At 46.2% G+C, this 13540-nt stretch overlaps 1 protein-coding gene across 2 annotated transcripts in view; it reads left to right on the top strand.

The window, feature by feature from the left end:
- LOC124039108 (sperm-associated antigen 6-like) overlaps positions 1-10831 on the top strand; it is an 18036-nt gene extending 7205 nt beyond the window's left edge. For both annotated transcript variants that reach the window (XM_046354991.1, XM_046354990.1), the window contains exons 5-11: positions 7620-7825; positions 8048-8221; positions 8393-8545; positions 9583-9774; positions 9919-10035; positions 10370-10515; positions 10680-10831. In XM_046354991.1, the coding sequence (XP_046210947.1) occupies positions 7620-7825; positions 8048-8221; positions 8393-8545; positions 9583-9774; positions 9919-10035; positions 10370-10515; positions 10680-10743 (1052 nt within the window). In that variant the 3' untranslated portion in view covers positions 10744-10831. The remainder of the gene's footprint in view (positions 1-7619; positions 7826-8047; positions 8222-8392; positions 8546-9582; positions 9775-9918; positions 10036-10369; positions 10516-10679) is intronic.
- Positions 10832-13540: the final 2709 nt, after the last annotated feature.

Genomic DNA, 13540 nt, shown 5'->3' with positions numbered 1-13540 from the left:
AGAGTCTTTTAATGTTCAAACACAGGGAAAACATAAATCCTCTTCAGATGTATCGGTTGACTAGTCCCCTTCTAGCAGCAGAGGAGAATAGCAGGGCTAGCGGCAACAGACTGCAGGTCCCTCCGGGTAGGCGCGGGCCGTAGAGGACAGAGGCACCTGATCAAACGCAGCATCTAATGAAGAGGCAGATTACGACAGGACAGAACAAGGGCGAAGCAAACAAGAATCCGACAAAGATAGAAGCAGAAACAGAGAGAGAAATAGAGACCTAATCAGAGGGAAAAGAGGGAACAGGTGTGAGAGAGTAAACGAGGTCGTTAGAGGAGAATGAGGGACAGCTGGGAGAAGGAAAGGGACCATAGAGAGAGAGAGAGATAGAGGGAGAGAAGGTAACCTAATACGACCAGCAGGGGGAAACGAAGAGAAGAGAAAGAACAGGAACAAGACATAACATGACAATACATGACAGTACCCCCCACTCACCGAGCGCCTCCTGGCGCACTCGAGGAGGAAACCTGGCGGCAACGGAGGAAATCATCGATCAGCGAACGGTCCAGCACGTCCCGAGATGGAACCCAACTCCTTTCCTCAGGACCGTACCCCTCCCAATCCACTAGGTACTGATGACCACGGCCCCGAGGACGCATGTCCAAAATCTTCCGGACCCTGTAGATAGGTGCGCCCTCGACAAGGATGGGGGGGGGGGGAGACGAACAGGGACGCGAAGGAAGGGCTTGACACAGGAGACATGGAAGACCGGGTGGACGCGACGAAGATGTCGCGGAAGAAGAAGTCACACTGCGACAGGATTAATGACCTGAGAAATACGGAACGGACCAATGAACCGCGGGGTCAACTTGCGAGAAGCTGTCATAAGGGGAAGGTTACGAGTGGAGAGCCATACTCTCTGACCGCGACAATATCTAGGACTCTTAGTCCTACGCTTATTAGCGGCTCTCACAGTCTGCGCCCTATAACGGCAAAATGCAGACCTGACCCTCTTCCAGGTGCGTTCACAACGTTGGACAAAAGCCTGAGCGGAGGGAACGCTGGACTCGGCGAGCTGGGACGAGAACAGAGGAGGCTGGTACCCGAGGCTACTCTGAAAAGGAGATAGCCCGGTCGCAGACGAAGGAAGCGAGTTGTGAGCTTATTCCGCCCAGGGGAGCTGTTCTGCCCAAGACGCAGGGTTACGAAAGGAAAGACTGCGTAAGATGCGACCAATAGTCTGATTGGCCCGTTCTGCTTGACCGTTAGACTGGGGGTGAAAACCGGAAGAGAGACTGACGGAAGCCCCAATCAAACGGCAAAACTCCCTCCAAAATTGAGACGTGAATTGCGGACCCCTGTCCAAAACGGCGTCTGACGGAAGGCCATGAATTCTGAAAACATTCTCAATGATGATTTGTGCCGTCTCTTTAGCAGAAGGAAGCTTAGCGAGGGGAATAAAATGAGCCGCCTTAGAGAACCTATCGACAACCGTTAGAATAACAGTCTTCCCCGCTGACGAAGGCAGACCGGTAATAAAGTCTAAGGCGATGTGAGACCACGGTCGAGAGGGAATGGAAAGCGGTCTGAGACGGCCGGCAGGAGGAGAGTTACCGGACTTAGTCTGCGCACAGTCCGAACAAGCAGCCACGAAACGACGCGTGTCACGCTCCTGAGTGGGCCACCAAAAACGCTGGCGAATAGAAGCAAGCGTACCCCGAACGCCGGGGTGGCCGGCTAACTTGGCAGAGTGAGCCCACTGAAGAACGGCCAGACGAGTAGGAACAGGAACGAAAAGAAGGTTCCTAGGACAAGCGCGCGGCGAAGGAGTGTGAGTGAGTGCTTGCTTTACCTGCCTCTCAATTCCCCAGACAGTCAACCCGACAACACGCCCCTCAGGGAAAATCCCCTCGGGGTCGGTGGAGGCTACTGAAGAACTGAAGAGACGGGATAAAGCATCAGGCTTGGTATTCTTAGAGCCCGGACGATAAGAAATAACGAACTCGAAACGAGCGAAAAACAACGCCCAACGAGCCTGACGCGCATTAAGTCGTTTGGCAGAACGGATGTACTCAAGGTTCCTATGGTCAGTCCAAATGACAAAAGGAACGGTCGCCCCCTCCAACCACTGTCGCCATTCGCCTAGGGCTAAGCGGATGGCGAGCAGTTCGCGGTTTCCCACATCATAGTTACGTTCCGACGGCGACAGGCGATGAGAAAAATACGTGCAAGGGTGGACCTTGTCGTCAGAATGGGAGCACTGGGAAAGGATGGCTCCCACGCCCACCTCTGACGCGTCAACCTCGACAATGAACTGTCTAGAGACGTCAGGTGTAACAAGGATAGGTGCGGATGTAAAACGCTTCTTGAGGAGATCAAAAGCTCCCTGGGCGGAAACGGACCACTTAAAGCACGACTTGACAGAAGTAAGGGCTGTGAGAGGAGCTGCCACCTGACCGAAATTACGGATGAAACGACGATAGAAATTCGCAAAGCCGAGAAAGCGCTGCAGCTCGACACGTGACTTAGGGACGGGCCAATCGCTGACAGCTTGGACCTTAGCGGGATCCATCTGAATGCCTTCAGCGGAAATAACAGAACCGAGAAATGTGACGGAGGAGACATGAAAAGCGCACTTCTCAGCCTTCACATAAAGACAATTCTCTAAAAGGCGCTGGAGGACACATCAAAAGTGCTGAAAATGAATCTGGAGTGACGGTGAAAAAATCAGGACATCGTCAAGGTAAACGAAAACAAAGATGTTCATCATGTCTCTCAGTACATCATTAACTAATGCCCGAAAGACAGCTGGAGCGTTAGCGAGGCCGAACGGCAGAACCCGGTATTCAAAGTGCCCTAACGGAGTGTTAAACGCCGTTTTCCACTCGTCCCCCTCCCTGATGCGCACGAGATGGTAAGCGTTACGAAGGTCCAACTTAGTGAAAAACCTGGCTCCCTGCAGGATCTCGAAGGCTGAAGACATAAGGGGAAGCGGATAACGATTCTTAACCGTTATGTCATTCAGCCCTCGATAATCCACGCAGGGGCGCAGGGTACCGTCCTTTTTCTTAACAAAGAAAAACCCCGCTCCGGCGGGAGAGGAGGAAGGGACAACGGTACCGGCGTCGAGAGCTACAGACAAATAATCTTTGAGAGCCTTACGTTCGGGAGCCGACAGAGAGTATAGTCTACCCCGGGGGGGAGTGGTACCCGGAAGGAGATCAATACTACAATCATACGACCGGTGCGGAGGAAGGGAGGTGGCCCTGGACCGACTGAACACCGTGCGCAGATCGTGATATTCCTCCGGCACCCCTGTCAAATCACCAGGCTCCTCCTGTGAAGAAGGGACAGAGGAAACAGGAGGGATAGCAGACATTAAACACTTCACATGACAAGAGACGTTCCAGGAGAGGATAGAATTACTAGACCAATTAATAGAAGGATTATGACACACTAGCCAGGGATGGCCCAAAACAACAGGTGTAAAAGGTGAACGAAAAATTTAAAAAGAAATGGTTTTGCTATGATTACCAGAGACAGTGAGGGTTAAAGGTAGCGTTTCACGCTGAATCCTGGGGAGAGGACTACCATCCAAGGCGAACAAGGCCGTGGGCTCACCTAACTGTCTGAGAGGAATGTCATGTTCCCGAGCCCAGGCTTCGTCCATAAAACAGCCCTCCGCCCAGAGTCTATCAAGGCACTGCAGGAAGCTGCCGAACGCTGGACCGACAAGGTAGTACAGGATCTTGAAGGAGAGACCTGAGTAGTTGCGCTCACCAGCAGCCCTCCACTTACTGATGAGCACTGGCCCTTTACTGGACATGAAATGACAAAATGACCAGCGGAACCGCAATAGAGACAGAGGCGGTTGGTGATTCTCCGTTCCCTCTCCTTAGTCGAGATGCGAATACCCCCCAGCTGCATAGGCTCAGCACCTGAGCCAGTGGGGGAAGATGGTAGTGATGCGGAGAGAGGGGCAACGGATAACGCGAGCTCCCTTCCACGAGCTCGGTGACAAAGATCAACCCGTTGTTCTATGCGAATAGCGAGTTCAATCAAGGAATCCACGCTGGAAGGAACCTCCCGGGAGAGAATCTCATCCTTTACCTCCGCGCGGAGACCGTCCAGAAAACGAGCGAGCAAAGCCGGCTCGTTCCAGTCACTGGAGGCAGCAAGAGTGCGAAACTCTATAGAGTAATCAGTTATGGATCGATTACCTTGACATAGGGAAGACAGGGCCCTGGAAGCTTCTTCCCCAAGAACAGAACGATCAAAAACCCGTATCATCTCCTCCTTAAAGTTCTGATACTGGTTAGTACACTCAGCCCTCGCCTCCCAGATTGCCGTGCCCCACTCACGAGCCCGTCCAGTAAGGAGAGATATGACGTAGGCGATACGAGCTGTGCCCCTGGAGTACGTGTTGGGCTGGAGAGAAAACACAATATCACACTGGGTGAGAAACGAGCGGCATTCAGTGGGCTCCCCAGAGTAACACGGCGTGTTATTAATTCTGGGCTCCGGAGACTCGGAAGCCCTGGAAGTAGTCGGTGGATCGAGGCGGAGATGGTGAATATGTTTCGAGAGGTCGGAGACTTGGGCAGCCAGGGTCTCAACGGCATGTCGAGCAACAGACAATTCCTGCTCGTGTCTGCCTAGCATCGCTCCCTGGATCTCGACGGCTGAGTGGAGAGGATCCGAAGTCGCTGGATCCATTCTTGGTCGGATTCTTCTGTTATGCAGGTGAGTGAGGACCCAAAAGCGGTTTAACAGAAACAGAGTCTTTTAATGTTCAAACACAGGGAAAACATAAATCCTCTTCAGGAGGAGAATAGCAGGGCTAGCGGCAACTGACTGCAGGTCCCTCCGGGTAGGCGCGGGCCGTAGAGGACAGAGGCACCTGATCAAACGCAGCATCTAATGAAGAGGCAGATTACGACAGGACAGAACAAGGGCGAAGCAAACGAGAATCCGACAAAGATAGAAGCAGAAACAGAGAGAGAAATAGAGACCTAATCAGAGGGAAAAGAGGGAACAGGTGTGAGAGAGTAAACGAGGTCGTTAGAGGAGAATGAGGGACAGCTGGGAGAAGGAAAGGGACCATAGAGAGAGAGAGAGATAGAGGGAGAGAAGGTAACCTAATACGACCAGCAGGGGGAAACGAAGAGAAGAGAAAGAACAGGAACAAGACATAACATGACAATACATGACATAAAGGCCAGATTTGTGCAATATACGACTGATTGTTGTCCTATGGACAGAGTCTCCCACCTCAGCTGTAGATCTCTGCAGTTCATCCAGAGTGATCATGGGCCTCTTGGCTGCATCTCTGATCAGTCTTCTCCTTGTATGAGCTGAAAGTTTAGAAGGACGGCCAGTTCTTGGTAGATTTGCAGTGGTCTGATACTTCTTCCATTTCAATATTATCGCTTGCACAGTGCTCCTTGGGATGTTTAAAGCTTGGGAAATCTTTTTGTATCCAAATCTGGCTTTAAACTTCTTCACAACAGTATCTCGGACCTGCCTGGTGTGTTCCTTGTTCTTCATGATGCTCTCCGCGCTTTTAACGGACCTCTGAGGACTATCACAGTGCAGGTGCATTTATACGGAGACTTGATTACACACAGGTGGATTGTATTTATCATCATTAGTCATTTAGGTCAACATTGGATCATTCAGAGATCCTCACTGAACTTCTGGAGAGAGTTTGTTGCACTGAAAGTAAAGGGGCTGAATAATTTTGCACGCCCAATTTTTCAGTTTTTGATTTGTTAAAAAAGTTTGAAATATCCAATAAATGTCGTTCCACTTCATGATTGTGTCCCACTTGCTGTTGATTCTTCACAAAAATATACAGTTTTATATCTTTATGTTTGAAGCCTGAAATGTGGCAAAAGTCTGCAAAGTTCAAGGGGGCCGAATACTTTCGCAAGGCACTGTAGTATACACAGACCAGGGGTTGGAACCGATTCAGGGAACAGAACCAAGAAATGGAAAATAACAACATTTTTCAAGGAACAGAAACGGAACTGAGAATGAAAGTGATCCATACTGTTCCAGAACAAAACCATTAGTTTAAAGGCATGGGAATCAGTTAATAACATTCTTTTAAGTTCTAGGCCTTTTTCTCTAGTCCCTCAAAAACAATGCAACAAAGCACTGATGCAAAGCCTTCACTCTGTCACTCAGAAACGTTTTTTACCAGTGTGTGTGCATGTTTAGGCTACCTGCCCCTCCCCCTTCAAACCACAAGCTACTGTAGCCCCTCCCCCCTTCAAAGCATATGTCACTGTACTGACGTTACCATAGGCTAATGTACTGACGTTACTGTACTGATGTTACCATAGGCTACTGTACTGATGTTACCATAGGCTACTGTACTGATGTTACCATAGGCTACTGTACTGACGTTACCATAGGCTACAGTACTGATGTTACCATAGGCTACTGTACTGACGTTACCATAGGCTACTGTACTGATGTTACCATAGTCTACTGTACTGATGTTACCATAGGCTACTGTACTGATGTTACCATAGGCTACTGTACTGATGTTACCATAGACTACTGTACTGATGTTACCATAGGCTACTGTACTGATGTTACCATAGGCTACTGTACTGATGTTACCATAGGCTACTGTACTGACGTTACCATAGGCTACTGTACTGATGTTACCATAGGCTACTGTACTGATGTTACCATAGGCTACTGTACTGATGTTACCATAGGCTACTGTACTGACGTTACCATAGGCTACTGTACTGATGTTACCATAGGCTACTGTACTGATGTTACCATAGTCTACTGTACTGATGTTACCATAGGCTACTGTACTGACGTTACCATAGGCTACTGTACTGATGTTACCATAGGCTACTGTACTGATGTTACCATAGGCTACTGTACTGATGTTACCATAGGCTACTGTACTGATGTTACCATAGGCTAATGTACTGGCGTTACAATCATGATTCTGAAGATCAGGAGAGAGGCTTTGTTATCACATTTAATGTTGGATTTATTAACTACAAAAAGGTAAGACGTATTGTTAATTCTGGTGAAGCCCTGCAAACATAGGCTTGTTATCTCGCTAGCTCAAGCTTGTTATCTAGCTAGCTCAAGCTTGTTAGCTACTGTAGCTAGCTCAAAGGACATTCAACGTTCCTTCATAGAAGCCGCTCCTCCATAGGTATAATTCTGTGGACCTAATTCAGATAATACATGTCATAACAAGATGTCCAGCACTTCAAGCCTCCTCCTCAACCCTCTCTTGCTCTCTCCCCACCCACAAAATGTCAGTCGCATCTTGCGCCATAGGCTACACTCGTCTTTCCGTCGCGCATGTAAACAACTAGCTTACCTGCTCTATCTGCACTGATTGGTGAAGTCATTGAGTGAGCTAAACATTTTTTTAAATGATTTTACAGGTTAAAAAAGGAACAGAAAGGGACCATATAAACCAATACTTTTTTCGGGTTCGACCCAATATAGAACTTTATTTTGGTTCTGTTCAGAACGAAACGATTAGAAAATCCTGACACACACATACACACAAGTAACTCGCGTACGGACACACACACACCACACACACACACACACACTAACACCCCTCTCTTCTCTGTATGTAGACCTGTCTCAGGAGGTAGTGGATGCGGGGGCCGTTCCTCTGCTGGTGCTGTGTATCCAGGAACCAGAGGTGGCCCTGAAACGCATCGCTGCCTCGGCCCTCAGCGACATCACCAAGCACTCCCCTGAGCTGGCTCAGACTGTGGTCGACACCGGCGCCATCGCACACCTGGCCCAGATGATTCTCAACCCCGACACCAAGCTGAAGGTGAGGCGGCAGGAACGCTGAGACAAAATAAGGCTTCCTTAAGTCTGACATTATGTTGTTTATGTAAACAGACATAGATGAGGTTAGAATATACAATACAGTCCACTCTTAAATCCTGTATGCCACTTTAGTTCTTTCCTCCATCCCTTTCTTCACTTCCTCTCCTTCTCCCCTGTCTTTTTCTCTCTTCTCTCCCCCCTCCCCCTCTCTCCTTCCATTCAGAGGCAGGTGTTCTCTGCGCTGAGTCAGATCAGTAAGCACTCAGTGGACCTGGCTGAGATGGTGGTGGAGGCAGAGATCTTCCCTGCTGTCCTGGCCTGCCTCCGAGACCCTGACGAGTATGTCAGGAAGAACGTCACCACGCTGATGAGAGAGATCACCAAACACACACCTGAGGTACACCCACACACACCAAACATCAGAGGTACACAGACACTACACACATCAGACATCAGAACACACACTCATTGACACCAAACACACACTAGGGGTACCAAACTCCCTAACACACCACCATATTCTCACATGTGCTCCTACCCTCGCCCGAATGTGTGTGTATGTGTACAGCTGTCTCAGATGATCGTGAACACGGGTGGTGTGGCGGCGGTGATTGACTACCTGGGTGATAGCCATGGTAACGTGCGGTTGCCAGGGATCATGATGCTTGGATACGTGGCTGCTCACTCTGAAAACCTTGCCATGGCCGTCATCGTCTCTAAGGTATGTGTGTGTCAGGGTTGGGGCCAATTCAGAATTTCAGAAATTAATTCAAATGAAACAATGAATTTGAATTTAATTTGGATTGGCCACACAACACAGAAAGCAGAAATTGAATCGAATTTGACTTGAAAAAAAATATAATTTAATAAAAGCAATTCAAAGCAATTCAACTGAGATGTGAAACATGAAAGTCTTTTTAATTTGACAAATATTTTATCAAAAGGATATGCCACTCATTAACGCAAATAATACATATATATAGTTTCAAATATTAGTTTTATTATAACTCAAAGATGTCAAACAGTGTTTATCTTTGTCATGTTCGATTGGGGACTCCTTAAAAACACGCCACTTCGATACAGCTACGACTGGAAGTTACTTTTTGTAGCAGGTTAGGAGCATTTTCGCTAACCTTAACTCTTTTCCTAACCTTAACCTAATTCTACTAACCTGCTACGTTAATTATCCTAACCTGCTATGAAAAAGGCTAATCCGGGCATAGCTGTATCGAAGTTGCGTGTTTTAGGGAATCTTGTTAGATTGTTCCTTTCCATACTGCAGTGTTTGATCTAATGCATTCTGGGTAGAAGAAAAAAATATGATGATGTTTATAAATTATGGGAATGATGAATTATTATAGACAACCCACAACATGATCTTAGCATATTTAAAGACCCCTGTAATTATTTTAAATAGTTTTAGGAGAACTAGCTTTAAAAACTAAATGTTTCAACCTCAGGCTACATGGTAGTTGTGATCATACATGATGTCAAAATAAACATTACTATTGTGATGTGCAGAATAAATAAGCCAATTGAATTGCTTTCGGTGGTGTGTGGCCAATTCACAACTCAATTCAAATTCAATAATTTAATTGAAATTCAAGAGCAATTCATAACTCAATTCAGATATGACCCCAATCCTGGTGTGTGCACTGTGCATCGCCTGCAAGCTCTGCGCTCTCTCTTCCTCCCTCTCTCTCCTTCATAACCTCTCTCCTGTCCTCCCTGCTTGTTGTTGCTCCTCCGGCCCTGTAGGGGGTGCCCCAGCTGGCCATCTGTCTGTCTGAGGAGCCAGAGGAACATATCAAGGCAGCAACAGCGTGGGCGTTTGGCCAGATCGGCCGCCACACCCCGGAGCACGCCAGGGCCGTTGCCACGGCTAACGTCCTGCCCAGCCTGCTGGCTCTCTACATGGACACAGACAGCTCCGAGGACCTGCAGGTCAAGGTAGGGTCATAGGTCAATGTTGTCACAAGTTACCAGAAGCTTGTGTAGTAGACACAGGGTGCTACTGAAGCTCTACACTGAACATTAAACGGACCATAGCGTATCATTATGTATCATCCTGAGTCCTGACCCCCCTCCACCCAGGCTAAGAAGGCTCTTAAGAGCATCCTACCAAAGTGCAACTACCTGCCTGCTCTGGAGCCCCTGCTCTACGAAGCTCCCAGCAACATCCTCAAACACGTCGTCTGCCAGTTCAGCAAGGTGGGGGCGTGTTTATCAACTTTTATTTACATAAGCCTCTTCACACTACTAGGTATTGCAGAATGGGCCCACACGGGCCCCACACTGCCTAATAATGTTTTAGTTCTAAAAATCAAACTGTGTAAATCCAGTCCCTGACTATTTTGAACCATGTTTGGGAAATTATATTTTCATTAGTTAATTTTAAAAGTGCAATTCAATCTAAGATTAGGCTTGATCTCTGTTCGGGAAACCTAACCCGAAGGTTTGATTCAGACAGTCCAAAAAGTCCAATGCTTTGTAATCCCTATACCCCCCCCCCTCCACCACCACCCTCTCCCCTCCCCCTCTCCAGGTGCTGCCCCATGACAGCAAGGCTCGTCGTCTGTTCGTGACCAGTGGAGGCTTGAAGAAGGTTCAGGAGATTAAGGCTGATCCTGGATCTGCCCTGCAGGAGTACATCAACACTATCAACAGCTGTTACCCTGAGGAGATAGTCAGGTACACACACACACGCACGCACGCACGCACGCACGCACACACACACACACACCCCATGTAATTGAATGATTTACTGGCTATAACATCAGTTGAATCTAGTGTGTTTCTACTAGCAGACATTCTCTCAGCCCCAAGTGAACCTTTGTTATGTTCTCCTGCTGTAGATACTACTCCCCCGGCTACTCAGAGACTCTGCTGGAGCGGTTAGAGAAGTACCAGCCTGTCTGAGGGTCTGGGGCTCACATCCCCTCCTTACTGATACTGAATGTGATATTACCGTTTTACTGTTTCACCCTCATCCATGAATATGAGGACAGAAGACTCTATAAAACATGATTTTATTATTGCACTGATTCTGTTGTCTGTTTTTGTATGTGCATTATCATAGCTGAGTTGGCCTATGTGAGCATTTGAAGAGGAATGACAAACTACCTCGTTAATTTTCTGAACAAGTAATTTACTAGTACCTTTGAAACATTGTATATGCACCTAGTTTTGTGTTATTCAATTTTTTTTAACCTTTATTTAACCAGGCGAGTCAGTTAAGAACAAATTCTTATTGACAATGACAGCCTAGGAACAGTAGGTTAAATGCCTTGTTCAGGGGCAGAATGACAGATTTTTACCTTGTCAGCTCAGGGATTCAATCTTGCAACCTTTCGGTTACTGACCCAACGCCCTAACCACTAGACTAGCTGTTAATATTCAGAGGGTTTTATATTGAAGCAATAAGGCCAGAGAGGTTGTGGTAAACGGCCAATATACCACGGCTAAAGGCTGGTTACCAACGTAATTAGAACAGTAAAAATAAATGTTTTGTCATAGCCATGGTATATGGTCTGATATACCACGGCTGTCAGACAATCAGCATTCAGGGCTCGAACCACCCAGGTTATATTTAAAGGATTTATGACGTTTTTGGTGTTAGAAACGCAATCATCCAGCATGCAGGTATTAAAACAAGAAGGATAGAAATGTAATGTAACAAGCCTAATACCAAGCCCCAAAAAAAGTTAAAACAGGTCAGTGAAAAAAAACATTAAACCAATATTAGATACGAACTATGCTGTTTTATTTCCATATTTCCACCTTAAAATAATGTTTCCTACGATGACCTGTATGTAGATGCATCTTCTTCGTTCATAGAAGGTCTTCCGTTCGATGAATTTACGGGATATCATCTTATAACCTAGAAGGTCTACTCAGTTGGATGTTAACAAATGAATTCAGATTATTATTAAGAAATGTACTTGCCATTTTCGATCGTACAGACGGAATGTTGTTGAGAGCTGTCTTTAGGTGTATTTTGTGCGGTTGTTGTAGACTACCGTACAGACCCCTATCAGTTGTAACCAGCACTCTGCTACCCCCTGGCGGCCGCTTTCTCCTCCCAGCTCACATTTCCTTTCTCCAACAGCCGTGCCGCACATGGCGACCCTCCCCTCTTTGTTTACTGGCCCCGGCAAGCTTTAACTAGGGATTGCATTGACGGTAAAAATATATATATACATGATTGATGTGTGTGCGAGGGTTTCTAACCACTGTATCAGCCTATGTGACGCTATTGACACATATGGGCGAAGAGCCTTTTATTGAATTGTTTTATTTAACCTTTATTTCAACTTGGCAAGTAAGTTAAGAACAAATTCTTATTTACAATGACGGCCTACCAAAAGGCAAAAGGCCTCCTGCGGGGTCCAGGGCTGGGATTAAAAATAAAAAATGAATGAAATAAGAATATAGGTCAAAATACACATCACGACAAGAGAGACAACACAGCACTACATAAAGAGAGACCTAAGACAACAACATAGTATGTTTCATTAGCATATAAACCACAGGACTGGACATGACCACCAGAATATGTTCCCTTCTTTAAAAAAAATCGCTTGGATATAGAATAGAATGAAGAGAGCTCAGCTGTGTTGGATGCCATGTAAATTTGGACAAACACGTGCAGAAATGAAATGGCCCGTGGGGTGCAACAAGGCTGCATAATCAGGAATGGTTTAAGAGGTTCACTGTAGTCATGACCCTCAGACAAGAGAGAGAACTCAATGCGAGCTCTCTCGTCAGAATGAATAAAGTATGTCCAAATGAACAGCAACATATTTCTTTTTTCTTTTACAATCTCACTAAATAATGTAACCTAATTAATAATATAATATTAATATACAGACCAACTGGAAACAAACTATTTTTGTGATGGGAGTTTTGTTTTTGATAGGCTAATGTTAATTAACACAATTGTCGCATTTTAAATAACATTTATTGGAGAGATTTTTTGTTGTTGCAAAAATAACCAAGGCCCTGATACACACTGGATTAATTATAATAAAAATAATATATGGCATTTATGGTCTTCCGTACATACATTTCACGTATGGGTAATCCCGGGAAATTGAACCCACCTTCCTGGCGTTGCAAACCATCTACCAACTGAGCAACAGAGGACTACATTCTGCGGGTGAAACATGGCTCTCGTGTCATTCATGGTCTCTTTTTAGATGTATATGCTGGTTGTCTACTAATTTAGAAATCTGATCTTTTATTTAAGTTACAAAACAAGTCTTCGCATTTCATTCATTGTTCACAGCGAATTAGTTTATTATGCATTTTGTTCAAACATTCGATACAGGGCGTGTGAGTACATGTATTCATGGTTAATTAATGTGTATAATTAGTGCGTGCTATGTAATCTGCTCCCGGTTGAAGATAATTGTTTAATTTTTACAACGCGATGCTTTCTCTCTTCCTCTTGAAATGGTTTAGTTTCAGTTTTTCACGTTTTTTTCTCACGACGGTGTGTATTGTTTCTCACGCATGGCTTGGTTGAACCTGCTACCGGTCTTCATCGGTTGTTGGTTTGAAAACCCTCCAACCTTTCACTTGATCGACACAGCCTCTGCAATCCTTCATCTCCAGACATCTGTATTTCTTTAACTGCATTCCGGCCGCCTGACTTATTAACCCCATGAAAGCAGAGAAATGGAAAATGCACTTCTTGTGCACACACACAAACACA

The sequence above is a fragment of the Oncorhynchus gorbuscha genome, linkage group LG07 (assembly GCF_021184085.1).
Source record: "Oncorhynchus gorbuscha isolate QuinsamMale2020 ecotype Even-year linkage group LG07, OgorEven_v1.0, whole genome shotgun sequence".
In the NCBI taxonomy this organism is placed as follows: Eukaryota; Metazoa; Chordata; class Actinopteri; order Salmoniformes; family Salmonidae; genus Oncorhynchus; species Oncorhynchus gorbuscha.
This window is presented reverse-complemented; position numbering and strand designations above follow the sequence as displayed.